Source organism: Delphinus delphis, chromosome 1 (assembly GCF_949987515.2).
Source record: "Delphinus delphis chromosome 1, mDelDel1.2, whole genome shotgun sequence".
NCBI classification, from domain to species: Eukaryota; Metazoa; Chordata; class Mammalia; order Artiodactyla; family Delphinidae; genus Delphinus; species Delphinus delphis.
In genome coordinates, this window is record NC_082683.1 from 7,303,094 (window position 1) to 7,328,371 (window position 25,278).

General features: G+C 57.3%; 2 protein-coding genes across 6 annotated transcripts in view; one reads left to right on the forward strand and one right to left on the reverse strand.

Moving 5' to 3' along the window:
- PIK3CD (phosphatidylinositol-4,5-bisphosphate 3-kinase catalytic subunit delta) overlaps positions 1-12,839 on the forward strand; it is a 29,516-nt gene extending 16,677 nt beyond the window's left edge. Inside the window, exons 4-23 of the mRNA XM_060013758.1 lie at positions 1,261-1,489; positions 1,590-1,819; positions 2,238-2,417; positions 2,733-2,882; positions 3,345-3,434; positions 4,445-4,666; positions 5,348-5,444; positions 5,548-5,678; positions 6,169-6,468; positions 6,560-6,681; positions 6,879-7,022; positions 7,193-7,292; positions 7,439-7,617; positions 7,712-7,824; positions 8,050-8,128; positions 8,673-8,840; positions 9,426-9,549; positions 9,747-9,892; positions 10,064-10,196; positions 10,847-12,839. Coding sequence (XP_059869741.1) covers positions 1,261-1,489; positions 1,590-1,819; positions 2,238-2,417; positions 2,733-2,882; positions 3,345-3,434; positions 4,445-4,666; positions 5,348-5,444; positions 5,548-5,678; positions 6,169-6,468; positions 6,560-6,681; positions 6,879-7,022; positions 7,193-7,292; positions 7,439-7,617; positions 7,712-7,824; positions 8,050-8,128; positions 8,673-8,840; positions 9,426-9,549; positions 9,747-9,892; positions 10,064-10,196; positions 10,847-10,984 — 3,075 coding nt within the window. The 3' untranslated portion in view covers positions 10,985-12,839. The remainder of the gene's footprint in view (positions 1-1,260; positions 1,490-1,589; positions 1,820-2,237; positions 2,418-2,732; positions 2,883-3,344; positions 3,435-4,444; positions 4,667-5,347; positions 5,445-5,547; positions 5,679-6,168; positions 6,469-6,559; positions 6,682-6,878; positions 7,023-7,192; positions 7,293-7,438; positions 7,618-7,711; positions 7,825-8,049; positions 8,129-8,672; positions 8,841-9,425; positions 9,550-9,746; positions 9,893-10,063; positions 10,197-10,846) is intronic.
- Positions 12,840-12,924: 85 nt separating this feature from the next.
- The window catches only part of CLSTN1 (calsyntenin 1), a 75,524-nt gene continuing 63,170 nt past the window's right edge, over positions 12,925-25,278 (reverse strand). For 3 of the 5 annotated variants that reach the window (XM_060013719.1, XM_060013709.1, XM_060013746.1), the window contains 10 exons: positions 24,452-24,614; positions 20,797-20,853; positions 19,344-19,501; positions 18,132-18,280; positions 17,617-17,843; positions 16,961-17,131; positions 16,474-16,619; positions 15,297-15,432; positions 14,818-15,002; positions 12,925-14,485 (listed from right to left, as the gene is read on the reverse strand). In XM_060013719.1, the coding sequence (XP_059869702.1) occupies positions 14,288-14,485; positions 14,818-15,002; positions 15,297-15,432; positions 16,474-16,619; positions 16,961-17,131; positions 17,617-17,843; positions 18,132-18,280; positions 19,344-19,501; positions 20,797-20,853; positions 24,452-24,614 (1,590 nt within the window). In that variant the 3' untranslated portion in view covers positions 12,925-14,287. The remainder of the gene's footprint in view (positions 14,486-14,817; positions 15,003-15,296; positions 15,433-16,473; positions 16,620-16,960; positions 17,132-17,616; positions 17,844-18,131; positions 18,281-19,343; positions 19,502-20,796; positions 20,854-24,451; positions 24,615-25,278) is intronic. The other 2 variants (XM_060013737.1, XM_060013728.1) reach the window with 1 other exon arrangement.

Genomic DNA, 25,278 nt, shown 5'->3' on the forward strand with positions numbered 1-25,278 from the left:
TCATGTTATTAATCTTGTGTAAATATCATTTTAATCTTTTTCCTCACAGGGCTCTACATGCATATTATTAAACTTCCAAATACCACAGAAATATAAAACACATCGGTCTTAGCAGTCTCACCTCATATCCCAGTTCAATTTCAATTTCTTTTTTTTTTAAGATTTTTTTTTTGATGTGGACCATTTTTAAAGTCTTTGTTGAATTTGTTACAGTACTGCTTCTGTTTTTATGTTTTTATATTTTTTGGTCGAGAGGCATGTGGGATCTTAGTTCCCCGACCAGGGATCGAACTCACCCCCTGCATCGGAAGGCAAAGTGTTAGCCACTGGACCGTCAGGGAAGTCCCCAGTTTCAATTTCTTAATATTTTAATTTATACCAGGGACCAGACAGTTAATATTCTAGGCTTTGCTGGCCATATGGTGTTTGTCACAACTACTCAACTCTGCCGTTGTAGGCCTGAAGCAGCCATAGACGGTGTGTAAGTGAATGGGTGCGTCTGTCTTCCAGTAACTTGGCAGACTGTAGCTTGCAGTAGTTAATACGTTTATCATCGTTTTTATGGGAATGAGCTTGAATTACAACTGCTGTTCTATAGCTTGGGGTCTTTTCCCACTTAATGCTGTATGTGGGAGCCCTGTGTGCATTGGTACAGGTATCCTTAGATTCTGGGTCACATGCCTGTGCTATCCGTTTGCATTGATGGAACGTAATTATCCATCCCCCGTGGAAGAAAAATAGAGCTGTTCTCCTTTTCCATCTTCTCTGTGACTCAGCGGTGAGCACCTTTGCACTAACACTTGGTGCTCCAGTGGCGCTCCTGTGATCCCTGGGGACTCCTCACCCCGAGGCCACATACTGGACACAGCCCGCGGAGGCGTTTATGGCCCCCTCGGTGTGTGAAACTTTTCTGAATTACTTGCCATCATTTAAAGACCAGGGTGATGAACCAGGAACGATTCGCTGGGTGCCTGGACGTCAAGTCTGGATGGCCATCCCTCAGGGTAGCCTACAGGGGAGACCGTAGGGCTCACCGCTCTGCTCCAGGTTTAGAGCCTACCTGGCCCCGTTCGTAGAAGGGCAGGGACGGCGACTCCCAGTGACCCTGTGGTCAATGCTCAAGGGACGGAGAGAGTAGTGGTCCTGGGATCTTGCCTTTGCCCCCTTATTAGGGTCGTGAGACCAGCCTCCACCCGCCTCCCGGCTCCCTGGGGCCCCGCCCACCGTAGGGGAGGAGCTGACCGGCCACTTCCCTTCCAGGTGTTGTGGCACCGAGCCCAGTATGAGCCGCTGTTCCACATGCTCAGTGACCCCGAGGCCTACGTGTTCACCTGCGTCAACCAGACCGCGGAGCAGCAGGAGCTGGAGGACGAGCAGCGGCGGCTGTGCGACATCCAGCCCTTCCTGCCCGTCCTGCGCCTGGTGGCCCGCGAGGGTGACCGGGTGAAGAAGCTCATCAACTCGCAGATCAGCTTGCTCATCGGCAAAGGTGCCCTGCCGAGGCCAGGCCGTCCCACCTCCGCCGGGCCTGTCCCCCGCCCCCGCCCCGCCCCCGAGCCCCACGCTGACCCGGCTCCCCTGCCCCTCAGGCCTCCACGAGTTTGACTCCTTGCAAGACCCGGAGGTGAATGACTTCCGAGCCAAGATGCGCCAGTTCTGCGAGGAGGTGGCCGCGCACCGGCAGCAGCTGGGCTGGGAGGCCTGGCTGCAGTACAGCTTCCCCCTGCAGCTGGAGCCCTCGGCGCGGAGCTGGGGGCCGGGCACCCTGCGCGTCCCCAACCGGGCCCTGCTCGTCAACGTCAAGTTCGAGGGCAGCGAGGTGAGCGGTGGCTCACGCCGGCCCGTGTGCTGCATGCAGGCTGCCGTGTCCACGGGGGACACTTCCCCTGTGAGACTCCCAGTCACCCACCAGCCTCCCCAGTTCATCCTCCTCCCAGCACCATCGGGTGGTATTTGTAGGGTATCCATTGCATACGAGGGGCTTGGCCAAACGTCCCACCCGGCGAGTTCCACAAGGCAGAGTGACCAAGAGGCTTTGGTCCTCGGTCCACTCACGCATCCAACAGGTATTTCCTGGTGTCGGCCACGTGCCATCCTCAGAGCCTGCCGTCGTGGAGCTCACATTCAGGGGGCAAGGGGCGCCTAATACTTGCAGACGGACCAGCCCACCCCCTGTGCCCCAGAACCCCGTGGGCTCTTCGCAGGCGTGGAGGACTGACCCTCCCTCCTCCCCCTAGGAGAGCTTCACCTTCCAGGTGTCCACCAAGGATGTGCCCCTGGCACTGATGGCCTGCGCGCTCCGGAAGAAGGCCACGGTGTTCCGGCAGCCGCTGGTAGAGCAGCCCGAGGACTACACACTGCAGGTGAACGGGAAGCACGAGTACCTGTACGGCAGCCACCCCCTCTGCCAGTTCCAGGTGAGGCCTGGGGTCCGGGAGGGGTTCCTGGGTTCCCTGCAGTCCTGGCCTGGGGCCTGGGTTGGGGCGGCGGGGGGGCGGGAGCTGGTCCTCGGCCCCTCTCGAGCCCGACAAGCCAGACCTTGGGGGTCACGGTGAGAGTGCGCCCTTGCTGGGCTGGCTCTCCCCGTGAGCACAGGGAGGTGGGCGGCGGCAGGAAGGGCCAGCAGGAGAGGCCCCAGAAGGCCTGGCGTGGGCAGGGGCCAGCGTGGGGCATCCCTGGGTAGCCGGTCGTCCAGGGAACAGTGGAGCCACTCACCCCGCCCCCCATCTCAGTACATCTGCAGCTGCCTGCACAGCGGGCTGACCCCCCACCTGACCATGGTGCACTCCTCTTCCATCCTCGCCATGCGGGATGAGCAGAGCAACCCCGCCCCCCAAGTCCAAAAGCCACGCGCCAAACCGCCCCCCATTCCTCTGAAGAAGGTGAGCTGGCGCCCTGCACTTACCCTCCCCTGCAGCCCTCCTTCCCACCTGAGGTCCAGCCCTGGTGCCTATTGGGCATCGCCCTGGACCAGCCATAGGTCCAGGGGTCCCTTGTCTCATGCCTTCTGGTTGCTCGGGATTGAGAGTTGGGCCTCTGGGCTGGGGTGGACTCCTGTCTGGACTCCTGGGGCAGCCTCCAGGCCTGGCGCTTGGCTGCCTGCCCCTCCTGTCTCCCCTGCTGTAGGCAGAACTCCATGCCCTGCAGCGCTGCGTGGGGGGGTGATTTGGGCCCCCTGGGGCGCCTGCACGGCAGGTTTTCTGGTAAAGGATGGCGTTGCGGGCAGGAATCTGCAACAGCCTTGCCGCCGCGGTGGCCACGCGCCCTGGCAGCGGCCGGGAGCGCAAGCCTCCCCTGAATTCCCCTGCTTTAATGCCCCCGCTTCTCCCCTCCACCCCGCCCAGCCCGCCTCGGTGTCCCTGTGGTCCCTGGAACAGCCTTTCTGCATCGAGCTGATCCAGGGCAGCAAAGTGAATGCCGATGAGCGGATGAAGGTAGGGGCTCCTGGGCCGAGAAGGGCCCGGGGAGTGCGTGTTTTTTGCACAAACACGGTGGCTGTGGCCTGGAGAGGTGGCGGAGGAAGAAGGAGGGGGGTGTCACACGAAAGCCACCTGACCACATTACCCAGCATCCCTGCCGGGGGTGGTGATGAGCTGCTTCAAAACAGGAAGGGGGGAGGGGAGCAGGCCAGCCGGCCAGAGAGGACAATTCGGAGAAACCGGGCCCAGCGAGTTCTGGGTATTGACTTTGGTGGAGGTAGTGGGGCCAGGCCCAGCCCAGGGTTAGAGGAACCGCAGAGCCTGGGAGGTGACAGGCGCAGAAGGGGAGCCGCTCCAGCTGGGCCGGGGCCAAGGCCACGGCCACCTCTGGGTCGTTCACACGCCCACCTCCTCTGGCCTCAGGACGGCCCTGTGAGGTGCAGGTTTTCTCGTCCCATTTGCAGGATGGGGAAACCCGGGTCCAAGGAGGTTGGGGCTCTTTGGGGAGCACTTTTTGGTTGGGGTAATTTCACAAGCAGGGCAGGCGTGGGCTCCCATGGATGAATCCTGGAGGGCTGCATGGGCCAGCTTTCTGGCCGGGCCATGAGGAGGCAGGGCGAGATGTGCAGGCGGCATTAAGTCCTTCCCTGCCTACGGGGGCTCATGCCCCTTCTGAGCAGCGGGGGCACCCTTGGGTGCTTAAGCTAGAAGGGCCCCTGGAGTTCCCGAGCCCTGATGGGGAAACTGAGGCCCAGAGCAGGGAGCCAACACGCCCCAGGGTCCCGCAGTCAGTGGGGTGCACAGCCCACGCCGCCCTCCCCTTCCCCCCAGGACCACACCTCCCCCTCAGGCAGCCAGCCCTCCCTTTTCTGGACCACCTTCAAGCACCTGGGGGGGGAGGGTTCAGACCCACGTGAAATGAGGACCTTTTAGGAGGAGATTCGAGCCTTAGGTGGGAGGGACACCCGGGCGGGAGAGGGAGTCTGCGCCTCTGCCGCCTGCCACCCGCACCGTGCCTTCCCCAGCTGGTGGTGCAGGCCGGCCTCTTCCACGGCAACGAGACGCTGTGCAAGACGGTGTCCAGCTCGGAGGTGAGCGTGTGCTCAGAGCCTGTGTGGAAGCAGCGGCTGGAGTTCGACATCAACATCTGTGACCTACCGCGCATGGCCCGCCTCTGCTTTGCGCTCTACGCCGTGATCGAGAAGGCCAAAAAGGCTCGCTCCACCAAGAAGAAGTCCAAGAAGGCGGTGGGTGGGGCCGGTCGGGAGGCACTCCGTGATGGGCCCAGTCCAGTCCCGCAGCCCGCCCCGGGGCCACTGCTCATCCCGTTCCCAGCATCTCAGCTGGCACGCAGCCTGGGGATGGGGTCCAGGAGGGCCTGTGAACCCCAGCCTCTCCACACCGCGCGTGCGCACACAACACACACACGCACGCTAGCCACCACCCCTGCCTGCCATGTGATGGTGCTGGGTTCCTGGGCTTATGAGCACGGTGACTCGGAATATCTGGGCCTGGGCCTTTGGTCCTTGTGGGAACCTGGAGGGAGCTCCCTGCCCTGGAAGGACAAATGCAGTGTCCTTGCAGGGAGCGGGGTGGCCTGAGTCAGCAGCCAGTTGGAGACAGAGTGGTGGTCGAGCACTGAGTCACTGGGCCCAGGATGTGACTGACCACCGAGCCACCCTGACTCACTCGTAGCTGAGCTGGGCCAGCTCCCTAGGGCCTATGTGGTTTGTTTGAGGCTTTCTCAAGAAGCCGAGAGTGGGATGCATCCGGGAGCAGAAGGGAGTCGAGGGGTGACTGACTCTGCCAGCTGCTTCACAGGGAGTCTGGGCAAGGGTGGGAAGCATGGTCTGGCTGGGCCCATCCTGCAGGTGAGCAAACGGGGACTTTCTGGCGGCTGGCTGTGACCTGCCCGGTTTCTCTCCCAGGACTGCCCCATCGCCTGGGCCAACCTCATGCTGTTTGATTACAAGAACCAGCTCAAGACCGGCGAGCGCTGCCTCTACATGTGGCCCTCCGTCCCAGGTTGGCCCAGGCCAGGAGGGAGAGGCAGAGGCCAGGGGATTGGGGAGGTGGGTCCCACACGTGATGACATTCCCCTTGCAACTCCATCTGTCCTTGTATCCAGACGAGAAAGGGGAGCTACTGAACCCCTGTGGGACCGTGCGGAGTAACCCCAACACTGAGAGCGCAGCCGCCCTGGTCATCTTTCTCCCTGAGGTGGCCCCCCACCCTGTATACTACCCTGCCCTGGACAAGGTCAGTGAGGGGGCCCTCGCCATTTGGGGTCCAGGACCCACCCTGCCCAGAAACCTCGAAGCTAAAGGTTAACTGTCCTGACCCTGCCTCTGGGGCTCCCCAGGACATGGTCCCTGCACCCCGTGAGTTGCCCGGGCTGGGAGCTGGGTGCCCACACACGCTTGGGGGCTTCCTTGACTCTCTGGAATCCTCATGTGTCCTAGAGCAGTGATTCTCAACCGGGGGCCGCTTTGCCCCCCAGGGGACTTTGGGCATGTCCAAAGGCATTTTTGGTTGTCACAACTAGTGGGAGAGATGCGCCTGGCATCTCATGGGCGGAGGTCAGGGATGCTGCTAAACGCCCTGCAGCGCGCGGGAGAGTCCCCACCACTGAGAGTCACTGGCACGCAAAGTCAGCAGTGCCGAGGTGTTGACGCCCGCCCCGGGGGCCCCGCAGGCCAGGCTGGCCCAGGCCCCGGGGTTGCCGCTGACAGCAGGGTCGCTCTTGCAGATCCTAGAGCTGGGGCGGCATGGGGAGCACGGGCGCTTCACGGAGGAGGAGGTGAGCTGGGGGCCGTGGGCGGTGGGGCGTGGACCTGGCTGCAGCCCTCACCGCCCCCCCACCTCCACCTGTGCCCCTCAGCAGCTGCAGCTGCGGGAGATCCTGGAGCGCCGGGGGTCCGGGGAGCTATACGAGCACGAGAAGGACCTGGTGTGGAAGATGCGGCACGAGATCCAGGAGCACTTCCCCGAGGCGCTGGCCCGGTTGCTGCTGGTCACCAAGTGGAACAAGCACGAGGACGTGGCCCAGGTGGGCGGCGGGGCCGGGGCCGGGGGAGGGGGCAGAGTCTGGAGCCAGACCGCAGCCTGCGCCCCCTGCCCTGACCACCGGCACCCCCCAGATGCTCTACCTGCTGTGCTCCTGGCCCGAGCTGCCCGTCCTGAGCGCCCTGGAGCTGCTGGACTTCAGCTTCCCTGACCGCCACGTGGGCTCCTTTGCCATCAAGTCCCTGCGGAAACTGACGTGAGTCCCGCGGGCTTCCTCATCTTCAGAGGGCGGCTTTGCCCCAATGGCCCGGGTCTAGCCACTGGCTGGGGACCTCTCCTGGGGGCCTGCTCAGGTGAGGCTGGCCTCCCGCCCCTACCCTGCCCCCTCGCCAGCTGCAGACCCTCTCCCGAGCCGTGAAGCTCCGGGCCCCAGCCAGCCTCCCTTCTCTGCAGGGACGACGAGCTTTTCCAGTACCTGCTGCAGCTGGTGCAGGTGCTCAAGTACGAGTCCTACCTCGACTGCGAGCTGACCAAATTCCTGCTGGACCGGGCCCTGGCCAATCGCAAGATCGGCCACTTCCTCTTCTGGCACCTGCGGTAGCTGCACTCACCTGGAAGGCCACGGGGAGGAGGGGCCTCTTGCCTGCGGGCCTCGCGTCTCCGCCGGCCAGCCCGGGTGTCCTCGGTGGCTGGGTCCTGCCGGGCTGGGAGGGGCTGTGTGGCCCCGCCTGGCGAGGCGAGGCTCAGCCCCTTCTTCCTCCCTCCAGCTCCGAGATGCACGTGCCCTCGGTGGCCCTGCGCTTCGGCCTCATCATGGAGGCCTACTGCAGGGGCAGCACCCATCACATGAAGGTGCTGATGAAGCAGGTGAGGCTCGGGGCCCCCGCACCCCTGCCTGGGCTCTGCTTTGGGGCAGAGTTGCCCCGACCCCTGTAGAGCCGCGTGGGCCAGGCCGAGGCTCGGAGCCTGCCTCTCCCAGCCGGCCCACGCTGCCCTCCCATCCTCCTGGCCAGGGGGAAGCGCTGAGCAAGCTGAAAGCCCTGAACGACGTCGTCAAAGTGAGCTCCCAGAAGACCACCAAGCCCCAGACCAAGGAGCTGATGCACCTGTGCATGCGCCAGGAGACCTACCTGGAGGCCCTCTCCCACCTGCAGTCCCCGCTCGACCCCAGCACCCTGCTGGCTGAAGTCTGGTGAGCCCCAGGCCCCAGCCGGGGCCTCCCCACCTCCTCCCCTCCCCCCAGGCCCTGAGGAGGGCCCGCTGCTGACTGCGGTCTCGTCCGGCAGCGTGGAGCAGTGCACCTTCATGGACTCCAAGATGAAGCCCCTGTGGGTCCTGTACAGCAATGAGGAGGCGGGCAGCGATGGCACCGTGGGCATCATCTTTAAGAACGGGGACGGTGAGCAGGCCGGGCCCCGGCCAGGGACCCGCTGAGGCCTTGGCTTCCCCTCGCCCTGCCATGCTACCCTCGGCGGGGGCACCTTGCAGTGGGGGCCAGGGGCAGATCTCCTGGAGGGCGAGCTGACGAAAACACAGAGTCTTGGGACTCCGGGGCCTGGGCATGGCTGGGATTGGAGAACCCACCAGAAACTCATGCCTTTCCTCCCCGGGGGTGGCTGCACAGACCTCCGCCAGGACATGCTGACCCTGCAGATGATCCAGCTGATGGACGTTCTGTGGAAGCAGGAGGGCTTGGACCTGAGGTGAGAGGCCCTCCCGTCATCCACTTGTGCCTGCACCAGGCTTAGGACCATGCCCCGTCGGAGGGGTCCCCTGTCAAAGCTGACATTACCACCTCAGCTGGAAAAAAGACTGGCTCTTCTAAGAAGAGCAGGGGCCAGTTTGAAACTCGGGGTCAGGGAGGCGATAGGGCCGCAGGATGAGGGTGGAGAAGGCCAGCCCTGGCCCTTTGCACTGTCTCCCTCCATTGGTCCCTTGGCCTCAAGCATCCCTGGCTTCCTGCCCCATCATCTTCCAAGCCACCTGGATTTTTCTTTCTGAGCAAACATGAGTTCAGCCACGGTGCCGACTCTTCCTCTCTGCATCTTGGGTGCTGGTGTGGCCTCTCCAAGGAACCTTCCCTGGAGCCCTGGGAGTCAAGGGCTCGCCCCTAGTACCTGCCTCCTCTTTTCAGCAACTTGAGTAGCATCTCCTGCAGCCTTTTTGGGTTAAGCTCCTCGGGGTCAAGAAGCCCCTGGGACAGCCCTTGACCACTGTGTCCACCTGCCCCTCCTCCCACCTGGCTAGGATGACCCCTTACGGCTGCCTCTCCACCGGGGACCACACAGGCCTCATCGAGGTGGTGCTTCACTCAGACACCATCGCCAACATCCAGCTGAACAAGAGCAACATGGCGGCCACGGCTGCCTTCAACAAGGATGCTCTGCTCAACTGGCTCAAGTCCAAGAACCCTGGGTAGGTTTCAGGCCCAAGGGACAGATGCCCTCTCCTTCCCAAGAGGCAGACCTCGGGAATCAAAGGCAAGGAGGAGGGACTTTGACTGTCTCTGTGGCTTCTTGGCTCAGCCGAGGGCCATCCCATAGATGCTGTGGGGTGGGGGGGTGGGGGAGTGGGTCAGGTCTCTGTTCCCACATGTATCAGTTAGTTATTGCCGCATAACAACCAGCCCGAACTTAGGGGCCTAAACCACAAATCTGCAACTTGAGCTGGCTCAGCTGAGTGGTTCTTCTGCTTTAATCACTCACACAACTGCTCTCATCTGGTAGTTTGACTGGGCCTGGAGGATTGCACGTCTGGGGCTTCTCTCCATGTGGCCTCTCATTCTAGCCTCAGTTTCCTTCCATGACAGTAGGGGAGGTTCAGGAACTGCAAGGTGTCTTAAGGCCCAGGCTCTGGAAGGTGCCCAGCATCACTTCCTCCATGTTCTGTTGGTCCAAGCAAGTCACAAGGCCAGATTCAAGGGCAGGGGACATAGACACCACCTCTTGGTAGAAGAAGCTGCAAAACGGTGTGGCCGTGGTTTCCATCCCTGCCCCCCAGGGAGGCCCTGGATCGAGCCATTGAGGAGTTCACCCTCTCCTGCGCTGGCTACTGTGTGGCCACATACGTGCTGGGCATCGGCGATCGGCACAGCGACAACATCATGATCCGAGAGAACGGGCAGGTAGGGGTGGTGTGGGGCTGCCGTGAGCATGGTGCCTGCCGCCCGGCGCTGGCCCGCTGGCCGTTCTGCTCTGCACACGGCTGCTGGCAGAGCCCCCTATCCAAGCCCTTCCAGCTCCCTCTCCCTCCCCAGGCTCCTCTGGGTGAGGCACCCTCCTTTTTGACTCCTTTTGGGTCTTTGCTCTTCCCTCCCCTCAGCTGTTCCACATTGATTTCGGCCACTTTCTGGGGAATTTCAAGACCAAGTTTGGAATCAACCGTGAGCGAGTCCCGTTCATCCTCACCTATGACTTTGTGCACGTGATCCAGCAGGGGAAGACGAATAATAGTGAGAAATTTGAAAGGTGAGGGTGCCTCAGACCCCCGAGATGCCCCTTGGTGCCGGGGGCGGTCAGTCAGAGGACGCTGGGGCTTTGTGGGCGCGGCTCCTTCCAGGGTGAGGGCGGGCTGGCCGGCTGGCTGGGGTGCGGGGGGACGGGAGGACCCAGGGCCCGCTCCCTGACCTCCCACTACAGGTTCCGGGGCTACTGTGAAAGGGCCTACACCATCCTGCGGCGCCACGGGCTGCTCTTTCTCCACCTCTTTGCCCTCATGCGGGCGGCAGGCCTGCCTGAGCTCAGCTGCTCCAAAGACATCCAGTACCTCAAGGTAAACGCCAGGGCAGGGCCCCGCCAGGCAGGAGACCAGGGAGCCCCAGACTCCTCGAGGCACCACCCCCCCCAACCCCCGAGCGTGGTGGACCCACAGGGCCCTGCTGACTCGTGTGTGTTCACACCGGCCTGGGACCCGGGTCTGGCAGGAAGCCACCGGCTCTGGCCCACCCTCCCGTCCTCCGCAGGCTGCGGGCGTTTCCACTTGTACAAGAGGGTTCCCTCCATGGTTAAAAACTGTCTTTCCTTCCTGCGTCTTTTCAGTTTATGAGACGCTGGGGCGGGGACTGAGGTGGGGGGGCCATGGCCCCCGAGTTCCTGGGAAGAAGCTGCTCCCTCCCTTCTTCCTCTTGCCAGCTTCCAGTGGAGAAGGCCAAGCCGCCTGCCTTTGGGGCCAAGACCTCCGGGCTCAAGTTGGCATCTTATTTTGAGGATGGGGCGGGGCAGGGGCCGCCTTGGTTGGGGTCGGAACGAAGAGCTCTTCCCGGGGGAGGTGTTGGGTGGCGCCCTCCTGGCTCCCTTGGTGCAGTTCTCTTAGGAGGGAGCGTTACCTGCCCAGAGTGGGTGGAGGTGCAGGGAGACGGGGCTCCCTGCTGAGCAGGGCCCAGGCCCCTCCATGGGACGCCCATTGCTTCCATCTTGCCTCAGGATTCTCTGGCATTGGGGAAGACGGAGGAGGAGGCTCTAAAGCACTTCCGGGTGAAGTTTAACGAAGCCCTCCGGGAGAGCTGGAAAACCAAAGTGAACTGGCTGGCCCACAACGTGTCCAAAGATAACAGGCAATAGCAGCCCGTCCAAGCCCTGGGCCTGGAGACAACCGAGCTGTCAGTCTTGGGAGCCGGGCACCCTCGGCCACCCTCCGGGACCTGAAAGGCTGGACGGCATCCTTGGGAAAGAACCTACACAACTGCCTTTTGTTTACACTGGTTATTTATTTATGACTTGAAATGTTTCGGGAACTAAACAGCCATACATGGAAATGTACCCTAATGTGGGGAGGGGCACCGTCCTCCCACTTCCCCATCCAAGCCCTGGGCTTTGATGGGAAGACACTGTGAACCCGGCATCTCGAGGCCGCATCTCGCCGAGGATCTGTGACCTCAAGTCTTCCAGGTGGTGGGTCTGGAGCCGGCAGAGATGATTCTCCCGTCCGGGAGCTGCCTCCTCCCCAGGCTCCTGCCGTGCTACACCGGTCCTGGTGCCTGGCAGTGACCCGGTACCTGCTGTCCAGACAGGGCACCCACGCCTGTTCACCCCCTCCACCTGCGTGCCCTCCACTGACTGAGTTCTGGGCAGCCCTCAGAGGAGGCCTGGGTACCCTCTAGATTCAGGGATGATTGCTTTCCACGTTTTTTTTTTTTTTTTTGCGGTACGTGGGCCTCTTACTGTTATGGCCTCTCCCGTTGCGGAGCACAGGCTCCGGACGCGCAGGCTCAGCGGCCATGGCTCACGGGCCCAGCCGCTCCGCGGCATGTCGGATCCTCCCGGACCGGGGCACGAACCCGTGTCCCCTGCATTGGCAGGCGGACTCCCAACCACTGCACCACTAGGGAAGCCCTGCTTTCCACTTTTAAAGCGACTCCTGGGTACGGGAATTCATCTCTGCTGTAAAGTGATTTTGTTTGCGGGTGAGAAAAAAAATAGCCAAACTACTTTACTGAACCTCTACGGCTCGGGAGAGAGGCGCCAGCGCCCATCACATATAGCGCACGCTGGTCCTCGAGACACATTAAAAAGGTCTGAGCTTGATTTAGCTCATCCTGGTCATGGATCAAGACACAAGCAGGTGCGAGTACTTTGTGCAATTGTATGTAACCTCCCTCCTCCTAAAGCAGGTTTTAGGTCATGAAAGACCTGATCTCCTCTCCACAACGCTCACCTTTGAGAACCTGCTCCCAGTACCCAGGCAGCAGAAGCGTGAGAGTTAGGAGTGTGGTGGCATCTTTTCCTCTGACGGTACTTAGCTTGAAATGATTCAGGCTCAGCCTTAGGTGTGTCTGAGGAGCTCGAGAAATGCAGGTTCCCGGGCCTCCCTCAGCCTTCTGGAGCCAACTCTGGAGATGGGGCTAAGAACCTGGGCTTCTGGAAGCCCACAGGTGAGCTTCATGTATTAGCAGCCGACTCGGGACCCACAGGGGCGACACCACTTACCTCTCAAAAGGCTTTGCACGGCTCAGCAGAGCCAGAAGTAGCTGCCCTGTCAGCAGCCCTGGTGCACGGCTTCCAGAAGAGTCCAGGTGCCAACTCTGTTTCTTGGTTCACGAGAGGTGGCCGAGAGGCACTGCCCATAGCAATCCATGCCACCCACAGAGCCCCACTGACCAGACTCTGGTTCCCAACTAAGTGCTGAATTCATCAGACCCATCCACCTGTTTGGAAATAGGAAAAGCCGAGTGTATGTCTACTTGTTATTTATTTGGACGAGTCTGTGCTTCGTGGTGTGGGCAGCACACTGCATATACACAGCAATAGCCGGTTGGGTGCATGGCCTGTGTGCCTGACGAGAAGAGTATTTTCTATTTTTTTTAAATCATTTGATGTTTCTGTATGGGAAAGGTGAGTTCAGCGTAACTGATGTAGGTTCAACAGTCTGAAACCTTGAAATGAGAGGTAAAAACAGATTAAAAGAAATAAAATCCTTGGTATGTTATGTTCTTGGCTCAGAAAGAAACAAGAGGATGCAGGATTAAGATGAAAACAAGACCCACCACAAACCGCTCTCCCACTGGAGTTAGAACAGACTTTATTGTATGTATACGCTTTCTGACCTATCATCAATATACACATCTGAAAAGTGATACCACGGCGGCTACAGACAGCGCGGAGGGTCCCGTCTACGCATTAGCGTCTATCCACGGTCTAAACAGAGCAGCGACGGTGACAGTACATGGAGGGGTGGCCACACACGACACAGGACAGCTGGCAGTGTCCTCGAAACTAGCAGTTATGATCACAGAACAGTGTTCAAAATTATTTTCCCCCCGTTTTAGAAATCTCAAAATTTACACGTAAATTAAAAACCACGTGCTATAGGGGTTTTTGCTCCTGACTGCGGTTCTCTCCTTTCACCACCTACTGGGCATGGTTTCACCCCCCGGGGGCTCTGGGGAGGAGGGGCACAGGTGCTCGGGGAATCGAGCACTGCCTTCAGGCCATTGGGCGTCATTTCCGCCATGTTCTGAGTACGGATCCCCCAGGCCTGTCGCTGTCTCCAGACCAAGTGGTCAGAGGGTCTGCACCATCCACATGATCGAAACATACTCTCACCGGCAAGGAAACCTGCATCTATTCAGTATGGACCCCAAGGCTGCACCTGAGTCCAGGTTCCTGCATGAGGAAATGCCAGTCCTTGGAGAAGGGAGCAAACATGGCCAGGGACCCCAGCTCCCCGCAGCCCTCAATGGGTAGAATCCCAAAGAAAAGACCTGGCCGTTTCCAGCCTCCAAAGAGGGGTCCCTCATCCGGTCCCCTCCTGCCGGGCAGCAGATCAATGTCTGTGCTCCTTTCTCCTCATCTTGGGGCGGGGTGGGGGGCGGGGTGGGATGGGCAGGGTCTCCGGTCCCTCCCCTCCCACGCTCAGTGTCTCCGCTCCACTTTGCATCCAGCCCCGGATTAGGCTAGCACAAACGACACGAGGAATCCCAATTTATTTACAAAATATTAAAAAGTCAGTTCATCATCTACATATTAACCCCATTCTGCCATTTTATACATGCACTAGTTTGGAAAAAATAAAAACTTTTTTTTAAAAAAAAAAAAGAAGAGGACTACCAGGTAGGAGTGAGCAACTCTAACCCTTTGTCAAGGAGTCCAGTCACTGCAGCTTTTCTGGAGTTGACATCAGCCACAGAGCGAGCGTCAGCTCCTCACATTAACTTAAGAGCGAGCAGGGCGGACGAAGGGAGGGAGCAAGGGGGAGCCTATGGCCCTATACACCAAGCGTGGGCGGAGATCGGCGACGGGGAGGCTCTGCAGACCTACTGGCCAGGATGACTCTGTACATCGTGGACCCTTGGGGTGGGCACAGGGATGACAGCAAAGCCTCCTGAAGCAGGAAAGAAGGCGACGGCGGGCGGGCACGGCCGCGGCTCAGTAGCTGAGGGTGGAGTCGTCCCACTCCAGCTGCTGCTGCCGGCTCGCAGTCTGCCGGTCGCCGGGCTCCACCCCCTCCTCCTCGCTGCTCTCCGACTCGGCGCTGGTGATGTCATCCTCCTCGTCCCCGGCGTCGCTCTCCTCCTCCTCTTCCTCCTCCTCCTCCTCCTCGCTGCTGTGCTGGTCCTCGTATGTCTGACAGAGAGACACAGCGACCAGGCGATGAATCCAGCCCCTCCCCCGCCCCAGCTGGTGACCCAGGGTTTGTCCACCGGCTGGAAGCCACATCCCACGACCCAGCAAGAGGGGCTGGACTAGGCTCCTCACCAAAGACGAAGGGAAGCACAGCTCCGGGCACCAGCCACAGCCGGACCGTGACCCTAAAGCAGGCCCCCCCAGGCCTCAGTTTGCCCACGCGGGGTCACGGTGCGGACCACGCAGAGCATGTGAGCTTGAAGGTTAGCTGAGCCTCCCTGGGGCCCTGGCCTGCAGGGGTTCTCAGTCGGGGCGTCACCGCCCTCGCCTACCTCCATGGGGTTCACGGTGATGGTCAGGGCAGAGTCGTCCCAATCCATCTCGTTCTCTTTGCCGCTGTCCTGGTCCCGCATGGTCCTCTGGTGAGCAGCCCGGATCCGGAACACTCCCAGGATGATCATGAAAACCAGGAAGCTGACGCACACCACGATGACGACGGTTGCGGTGCTGGGGACGACTGCGGGGGAGAGGACACAGGACGGCTGTGATGACGAGACCCGACCCGACCTGCCGTGTGCCCTCGGCCTCCACTGCTTGCTCCGTCCACCCCCCAGAGAACAGGAGGAGCTCCGAGAAAAGGCTCAGCACGGGTTCAAGTCTGGGTTCGGGCCCCCACCGCCCCGTCTGTGCTCCGGTTTCCTCGTGTGACGTGGAATAACAGCCAGGCCGCTGGTGGCTGTTCTGAGCGGCGGTGGGGGAAGAGGGGGGCTGAGCTCACGGCAGGAGTCGGGGAGGGGCGTCCCAGGCCTACCTGCGAACGGGTGGGGGTTGGCCAGGTTGTGACCTGAGAGGTCAATGAAGGAGCGGTGCTCGGGGTGGACGAACTGTGGCTGCGCGGCCATGTGGCTGGCGTGCTCCACGGGGTTGGCCGTGTGGATGACGTTCACCTGCAGCGGAGACACAAGGGCAGCCTGAATGTGTCCGCGGATGGAGTGGACATGCACTTGACCAGCACCACCGAAGTGGGCCCTGGACCGGTGCTGGCGGGCAGAGAGAAGAACAGAAGTGGCCAGGGAGGCTGCTGTGACCACGTGATGCTGTCACACAGCCAAGAACATTCTGCTGTTGGAATAGCTCACTTCTATTGTATCTAATAAAATAATTCATCCACCACAGACTGGAGAAGACACAGCACCACCACTGGCCCTTCACCACGGGTGGTTCGAGAAGCCCGGGCACACCACATTGCCCCTCTTTTCCCAAAGCTACAGCCACGTGAAAGAGAGCACAAATCAGAGCCTTTAATTCCTTTCAAATCTGCTACCCTTCGGCTCAAAGAAAACACTCGTGGGCTCTTCAGCCCTGTGAGTTTAATTCTGCTGCTACGGGGTCACAACGGAAGCGTTCAATTGCTGAGAGTAACTTTGGGTCCATTTCTCCAGGGCACAGAAGCTCCGAGTGATACGAAAGGTGTCCCAGCAGGACGAGTGCCCTCTGGCCATTGCGGCCTAAGTCCCCACAACCACGTTCAGTGGAGAGCAGCCCTGCCGGTGCTGGCGGCAACCCTCGCCCTGCGCCAAGGATCTATTCACGGCAGGGCCAGCCATCTGCAACGAAGCCCCGGCTCCCCCGGTGAAAGCAGTGTCAAATCTCAAGAAACAACCTCGCCCCTCAGCCCGAGGCATGGACCGCCACTCGGTCCTGACCGCCTCCCTCCAGAGGCCCCTCTGACTCTCAGGCTAAGGCAGCCTGTGAAGGGGGGGCACCGTGCTGGGCCCCAGCCCAGCCCGTGTATAACCTGTCCCCCCAAACCTCTGCAGGTCTAATGGGGAGCAGCCCCCCGGCTGGGAAAGGCAACCCACCCCAGGATGAACCTAAACAGTTGCCACCACGAATGCTCTAAAAATCGGCATTGGCAAACATCAGGGCCGTGAGCGAGGCACCCGGTCACCACGCTGCTGCCCTGCTCAGCACAGCCCGGCACCCACCTCCACCTGGAACTCGTTGCTGACGTAGCGGCCATTCAGCTCGGAGCAGACGAGCTTGAACTTCCGGTCAAGCAAGGACCTGGTGTGCCAGTTCCGATAGCGCAGGAGGTGCAAGACCTCCTCGTAGCTAGCCATGGTGTCGACACCTGCAGGGAAGACAGCAGGGCTGAGCTTAGGGACACGGGCCGAGGGCGAAGGCGGGCTGCAGGCGGGCCCCGGAGCCACCCGGCCGCGCGTCTGGCTTTTGCCAACTGCGGGGGCGTCGTCCCCTGCTGAGGGGCAGGTACCACACACGCCCAAGCTTCCACCCGTTATGAGGACTGGACACCAGGCAGAGCTGTGCTCCCCTTCCCGTCTGGGAGAAGGTGCGTGGCCACCACTCCTCCTTTCCCACCTCCTCCAGGACTCTCTCCAGCTGCTGAGCTGGGAGGAGGTGGGCGCTGAGCTCTGAGCCTTCACTCTCCCAGTCTGGGGTCTGGCCTCTCACCTGTGAAGACCACACCCAGGTCAGAGCTGCTCACTTCGATGCCCTTCTGCTGCAGGCGGGCCGTGTCCACTTCTAGGCTCTCCTGCTCTCGGTTCAGTTCCTCTCCCTCCACCGTGACCTCGCAGGTGTCTAGGTCGTGGACAATCTCCTCTGACACCAGTGACTCTTGAACTGCAAAAATGGCCCAACCGGAAATAGCAGAGGCTGTGGAGCCCAGGGAGGTGCTCACAGCGACAGCCTGTCTGCTCATCCTCCAACTCACAGAGGCCTTTTAGGGACCACGGATGGAGGTACGGGACAGTCATTTTCAAGAATTGGGGGTGCTTTATGTGTCTAGGAGGACTGGCCACCAGGAAGGCCCGAGAATGGGGGGCCAGCCAGCAGGAGCACCCCTACAGCAGCAACCCCTGCCCTCTCAACCCACAAGAGCCATCCCAGTTACTGAGGTCAAGCTGGAAAAAAGATGAAAGGACCCTCTAGGTGGGTTTCCAAAGATCATAATGAGCTCTGGCCCACGGGTCCGATTCCAGAAGCAGACCCAAGAACAGCATTAGAACATTCAAGTCTACAAAATCACAGAGGAAAAGGGCCAAGGAATAAGCAGCAGCAGGGGGGTTTCAGCCGCCCACTTCTGGGCGACGGGTCTAGGCCGTCACCTGTGGGGTCCTCGTCCCCTTCTCCTTCGGGCTCCACCTCTCTCGTGATGGTGCTGATGATCCGAAGCTCGGGGAAGAGGAAAACCCCCTCCGCGCTTTCAAATTCGGAAGCCGCTCGAGCGAAGTGGTGGATGCCACTCAGACTGATCTTGGGCTCTTCCGGCTGCAGAACCATCACGTAGCCATCCAACGCGGGGACTGAGAGGCAGGCGGCCTCGTTGAAACACCTGCCAAGGAAGGGGATGGAGGGTCAGGGCTTTAAGGGCGGCTTCTCAAGCCACACGGACAAAGGCGCTCGGAGGCGGACCCCAGGATTCCACGACCACCTGGCGGACAAGACGCCGGCCGCTCCCAGAATGTGCTTCCAAACGTCACTTAAACTTGCTGGGAACGAGGGACAGATCACCTTTCCTTACAGAAGGGAGGCTGGGTTGACGTAAAAACCTAAATACACACATTTTCTTCTCAAGGGTCACGGAGCAAAGACAGGTTTATTGTTAAAAGTCAGCACATACTTGACCACGCTGGTGATTTTGAGTCTTCGGATCCCGGGTGTGGGGAACTGTCGTGAATTCAGGTAGGAAATGTGCTGCATGGCCTTATCCAACTCCGCTACATCCTCTCCCTCCAAGGTCAACACTGACTGACTGGGGTTGGCTTGGATCTGAAATGGCACCAAAACAGAGAGACAGGAACAGAATAAGGTTCTAACGGCAAGACGCTGAAACCACAAACACTTTGACCAAGAGGATTAGCTTGGGACTGATTCGAATTGGTGACTTGGAGAAGAAAAGCTCACATAATTCCAGTGACTGTGACCCTATTACGTAATGGTAAATATCTAAGGCACAGACAGATCTGTGACATAATAAATATATATTTGGTCTTTGTCCCTGGTTTCTGGCACAGAGCTCCTAAAACTTCTGGAATTTCCTGACGGACAGGGGCATCTTTTTTCATTCCTAATAAGCCCCTTTCAGCCGCCCCCAGAATCTACCTTAACGAGGTGACTCTTGGATGCGGACTGGTTGCCAAAGAAACCAACCACGTGATTACACTGGACCTTCAGCCTCACCTCTAAACTCCGGGGAGGGGACAGGGACTGGAGATTGAGTTAATCAATCAACAGTGGTCAATGATTTGGTCAATCATACCTACATAACAGACCCTCCACAAAAACTTCTCAACGACAGGGTCTGGAGCGCTTCTGGGCTGGTGGACACAGCGAGGTGCCGGGAGGGTGGTGCACCTGGAGGGGGTGTGGAAGGCCCGTGCACCCTCCTCCACTCCTGGCCCTGGGCCTCCCTTCCACCTGCTTGTTCCTGAGTTGTATCCTTCATGATAAGCCAGTAATAGTAAGTGAACTGTTTCCTGAGCAGTTCTAGCAAATTAGTGAACCTGAAAAGGGCGAGGGATTGTGGGAACCCTCGACTTTTTTCAGCCAAGTGTGGGTACCAGAGGCCCAGATCCTTGCAGCTGGTACCAGAGGAGCAGGCATGTGGGGGGCAGTGGGGCCTGGTGCCCACTTAGTGTCAGGACTGAACTGGATTACAGGACGCCTGGGGAGTCGGGGTCCAGGAGCTGGAGAACTGGTGTGAGAAAGACACCCCACACGTGTAGTGTCGGAGATGCTGTGCGTAAAGGCAGCTCAGGACCAATCACCGATCAGTCCTTACGCCAACAGCCTCCGCACCTGTGCTTGAGGAAGTCATGGGTGCTGGTGTTACCTTGACACCGCTGCCGCTGCCTTCGGGGATGTGCAGGTCTAGCCCCTCTTTACAGGTATACAGACAGTCAATCACTTTTTTATCCGTGAGCTTCCCGGAACGGATCGTCAGGCCAGCCAGATTACCTCGGAAAAACTGAGTCATGTGCAGGTCACCACCTGCAGAACACGGGGGTGGAAAAGCAGAAGTTGTGAGTGCAGCCCAGGGCCTCCTGCTTCACTTTTCAAGGTGATGTTACCGGTGGTGGCAGCCTGATGGGTGGACATGCGGGTTAGTTCCTACCAGATCCTGTTAGCCTAGCAATCGACATGGAAGCACAATGAGGAAATTAAATGGCTTATGGTCATGCACGTGGCCCGGAGAAGAGAGGAGCTGGGGGTCCCTCCCCAGAAGCCCAGAAGCCAAGAGGTCCCGTGAGTGTCCCCACACATGCGGCCACTTCCTGGTAAGGGTGGCCCTCGCTGCACCCGTCATCATGGTACACAAGTGATGTCCTACCAGCGCCAGCCTCTTCAACCACTGCCTGGATCCGGCGCTGGGTTTCTTTTTTTTTTCTTTTCTTTTTTTTTGGCTGCACCGCGACCAGGGATCAAACCCCGGTCCCTGCACTGAAAGCGCCAAGTCCTAACCATTGGACCGCCAGGTAATTCCCCTGGGCTGCTTTTTCTAACTGAGCACACTCGGGGAATACACACAAACTTGGGGATGAACGTACACAGGCAGGGGTAGAAAGATAAAAGGAATGCTAAAATCCTACCCTGCACAAAGCCTAGTATCAAGGCCGCCTACACAGGCTATTTTGTTGAGTCCCAGTGTGCCTGTCTCCTCCTACTGAGGATAACTGGGAAGAGTGAAGATGTTACAAGAAAAAGCCAGAAGGTGGCCCTTGACAGACTGTAACGAAGAGCCAAAACCAGGAGGTACTAAACCCTGTTCTTACACTGGAGGAGGAGGAGAGACCAATTGTCAGCAGCATGCCGCACTCCGGATGAGGGACGTTAGATACTAAATCGTCACTAGGGACCAAGATTTCTAAGAAACATTATTTAAAACTTATTATCAGTCAGGACAGAATATCTAGCCACGAGTCTTTTCCTGTCTCCTGGTTCAGACACACGAGAAGCAGGAGGTGGCCTCCCAACCAAACTTAGCCTGTGAGACTTCAGCGGGGCGCCTCACGCAGTGGGATGGGGTAACATTTGATGAGGAAAAGAAAAACTTCCCATTAGTACATTGCATTAATGAGTCATTTGTTCTCACTTCAACTGGGATCAGAATGGGCAGAAAAGGGAAATCCCATGATGCAGTGGGGTAGCATGAGGCAAAGCAGCAGCTCAAATAGTGTCTGGGACCAAAATGCAACTTGGGTGTCTCATGCGAAATGCACAATGAATGGATGTCTCGTCTTTAAATGAAACACAATAGTGAACCGTAGGCAAGGAAGTCCAGCAACCTGCAGAGGCCACAGGCACAGGCTCAGTTTCATTGTCATTTTCAACTCCTGAATACTCTGTAGAAAAGCAAGACAGACAATAGAAAAGGACCAAGAGGTTAGGCTCTTCAAACTGGACCTTGAAAATTAGTTTTGAAAAGCTACCAAACACAAACACAAAGAGAAAAATTGCCCTCCCATCCCTCCTGGGGACACACTCCACACCTGGATGAAAACTGTACTTGATCACCTTTTCCCAAAGGGATAGTTACCACTCCCGTGCTTCTTTCCATTCTTTTTTTTTTAAATTTATTTTATTTAAGTACAGTTGATTTACAATACTGTGTTAATTTTACAGCAAAGCGATTCAATTATACATATATATATTCTTTTTCATATTCTTTTCCATTATGGTTTATCACATGATATTGAATATATTGTAGTTCCCTGAGCTACACAGTAGGACCTTATTGTTTATCTCTTTCCATTCTTTTATTCCACCTTCCGGCAGCCTCCTTGCCAAAACACAGGTCAGATTCAAAATGAGATGAGTAACAGCTGTGCACTGAATTCACTGATCTCCTCAACCTGTCCAGGCAGGACACTGGGAGGTGGCAGCTGGCGCTGATGGCAGAGACGTACCTGGTGCAAAAGGCACCCACCCTGGACCACAGCGCCGGTCTTTTTAATGGGGAAGACACATGTCAGCGTCCAAAGCCTGGTGTGTAGTGAACATGTATGTCTTTTTTGAAAGCTCAAAAGGAGTTCACATCGGTTCACACTTAGATGTCACTCACATCCAAGTGACAGACGAAAGAAGGCATTTTTAACCAGTTTTTCTGAACAGAAAGGGAGAGTCGGAGGTTAAGGAACTCACCCAGAGAAACATAATCGGTGATGGGCCTGGGGACAGCAGCTGTGGCTCCCGCCCAGCGTTCTGGGTCGAGGCACCCGCCCAGCGACGGGGGACAGAATTTCCACCCTCCAGACCGCGCGGTGGGTGCACTGCTTCCCTCTCCCCGCCCCACCCCACGGCGCAGGCCTCACCACCTTTCCTGCTGCGGCCTCATGGGGACGAGGCCAGGTGTGCACAGTTGAGCCCTGGAGCCCACACGGCTCCCACATCCCCCTAACACACAGTTACAACTGACGTTTCCGTTGATCCCATGAAGCGGGCCTCCAGCCCAGGCTCCCCACAGTGAACTTGAAGGGGAAGGGACTTCAAATCCCCTGAAAGGAAGAGAGGAGATCTTCTTCCCCCATTAACTAAAATTTTTTAAACTTGTGTTTGGTTTGGAAATTTACAGGCAGATTCTTCTGGCTGAGGATGCTGAGAGGGCTGAGGTAGAAAGAGGTGAGAAAGGATGAAAACTGATTGCCATCTGATGGCAGAGACACTGTGACATGAAGAGGAAGGCAGGGTGGGACGGGGGGGTGGGGGTGGGGGTGGGGTATTTTAACCCACGTAACAAAGTTTCCAGAATACAAAATAACATTTAGGTTCACACTTGTATTCTTTTTTTAAATATGTAAATATCATGCCTTTTTTAAACTTTTTATTTATTTATTATGGCTGCGTTGGGTTTTTGCTGCTGCTCACAGGCTTTCTCTAGTTGCAGAGAGCGGGGGCTACTCTTGGTTGCAGTGCGCAGGCTTCTCACTGCGGTGGCTTCTCTTGCTGCAGAGCACGGGCTCTAGGCGCGCAGACTTCGGTAGTTGCAGCACGCAGGCTCAGGAGTTGTGGCTTGCAGGCTCAGTAGTTGTGGCGCACGGGCTTAGCTGCTCCGCGGCATGTGGGATCTTCCCAGACCAGGGCTCGAACCTGTGTCCCCTACACTGGCAGGAGGATTCTTAACCGCTGCGCCACCAGGGAAGTCCCCACACTTGTGTTCTTATTCTTTGTTTTTTTTGGCCGCGCCATGCAGCATGTGGGATCTTACTTAGTTCCCTGACCAGGGATCAGTGGAAGTGCAGCGTCTTAACCACTGGACATCCAGGGCAGTCCCTTGTATTCTTATTCTTATTTTTAAAATCATTACTCAGAAATTATTGTTTAATTTGGGAAGGAAGTTTGAACTAAAATTTTAAGAGTAACAACTATAAGCTTCCTGAAATTTTAAGCGTAACAACTAAAAACTTTCTAATAATTTATTCCTCATTCCTTGGTCTCACGTTCTACTTTCTCACAGATGGATTGTCACCAGTAACAAATCTGGGAATTTGCTGAAGAAGTTCACTGTGAAATACTGTCTTATTCTTTTTCATATGGAAGGATCTGCAGGAAAATTATGAAATTCAAATTCTCCTAAAAGCAGCAAAACTGTCTTGGCATTTAGGCTCTTTCACAAATTTCTAACCTAACTCAAGGTATAATGTTTCCAAAGGGAAGGAAAAAGAAGGCCTATTTAGCAGGTACATGTAGTGATGATGACACCCTGAAGTGACACAACACACAGTCATGGGCAAAGTTGGAGGGGGGCGGCCCATGAACCTTGAGAGCAGACCAAGGGGTCTGGGAAAAATCACATGCTTAATTTTTACTAACTTCTAAAATTTAGTTTTCCCTTTGGTTATAAATGTCAGCTACAAATCACAGGGATATTAGAAGAAACTATGACTGTGCCGCCAGGTATCACGTCCTGCCAGCTGCTCTGCTGTAGGTACACAGCATGGTTACCAAGCCCCTCCTGCTCTGCCTCCCGGAAGTTAATGGAGGCGCCTGATCTTCATGAGTTAGTAAAGCAGCACAGGTGTTACTACTTTACAAATTTATCCTTTTAGTACTTTGACAACTGTATTTCAGTTTAATTGGTCGCCTTTGAAATCCTATGTATTTTATTTTGTTTCATAGACTAGTAAGAAATTATCCTGAGAAAGGTCCATAGGCTTCACAGACCACCAAAGGACTCCGTGGCACAGAAAAGGGTAGCACCCCTGGTTTGGTGGGTCAGAACACTGGGCCTGAGTGCACTGGCTCCAGTGGTTCAAATCCTAGCACCACGTAACCAGCTGGTAACACAGCTCACTACTTCTCTGAGCCCCGGCTTTTCAGCTATGAAATAGGGATAAAAAGAGCTGCTGCCCCGCAAACATATTATTAGGATTAATGAGATAATGTATGTGAAGCCATTGGCGCACAGCCTGCCACTCAGAAAACAAGAATAAAAGGTATCGTCTCACTGGTGGCTGTCATCACATCCCGTCCTGGTCTTCCAGCAGAGACGGCCACGGACTCTCCCCCAATCCTCACTGAAGGTGCTCCCGCCAGGTTATCAAGTGCTAATCACTCTGACCTCCTGGCCGGAGCAACTCACGTGTCTGTGCCTGACGGTTGCCTCTCTGTTTTTGTAAACTTTCCAACGAACAGGTTAATTTATAAATAATTTATAAACAAGGTCCTCAATGACACTCTCCCTCTGCATATCTCCTCCTGGACCCCCGGGAAAGGAGTTCCCATCCTTTAACGCCTTCATCAAGCATCGTAAATAGAGCCCTCCTGGAGCCTGGCAGCAGCCGTGCCCCCCAGAAAGGCTACACCAGGCAAAGGAATGAAAAGAGAAAGGAGAGGACAGTAAAGGATGTGAGACTCTGAGAGGAGCCTGTTTCCACCAACAGAGCAGAGAAGAAGTACTGAATTCTCGAAGCCTGGAGGGGACAGGGTGCCGACGACTGTTACCTTGCCAGCAAGCTCCAACCATGAGCTGGGTTTCGATCTTGGACGCGTGAAGCGGGTAGTCTTCAGTCACAGAGAAGGGCTTATGAGAGACGCCGTCCACATAAAGAGTCACGTTTGGGATTTCCACGTTGAGGACATAGTGATGCCATTCCTCGTCACAGACCTACAAGGCCAAGGGGGTGGGTGGTTAAGTGTGAAACGTCCACCTTCCCTCTCACCCAAAGACGCAGCCATGAGAGCGACATAACTGGACGAGAACAAGTCACCCAGAATGAACCTCTGTCTTCCTAAAAAGGAAAAGACTTAAAATGACAACAACAAAATACGTCTCATCCCACCGCATCTCACCCCAAAAGGTCAAGGTGACATTACCATCTCTAGGACGCTTCAGACTTGGGGGCGCTACTCATTCATCATGTGACAGGACCCCAGACAGGGAGCTGCCCGATTCCCTTCTGCCAAGAGCATGACACCAGGAAATTCTAGTATCAGCAGGATGGACACCACCCAGGGGGCTGGTCGTTCCTTTTCTGGATCAAAATGAAAAACGTGGCACTTCCACATTAACCACTGTGGTGCAGTGGTTAAGAATCCGCCTGCCAATGCAGGGGCCACGGGTTCGAGCCCTGGTCCGGAAAGATCCCACATGCCATGGAGCAACTAAGCCCATGCACCACAGCTACTGAGCCTGAGCTCTAGAGCCCGCGAGCCACAACTACTGAGCCCACGTGCTGCAACTACTGAAGCCCGCGCACCTAGAGCCCGTGCTCTGCAACAAGAGAAGCCACCGCAATGAGAAGCCCACGCACCACAACGAAGAGTAGCCC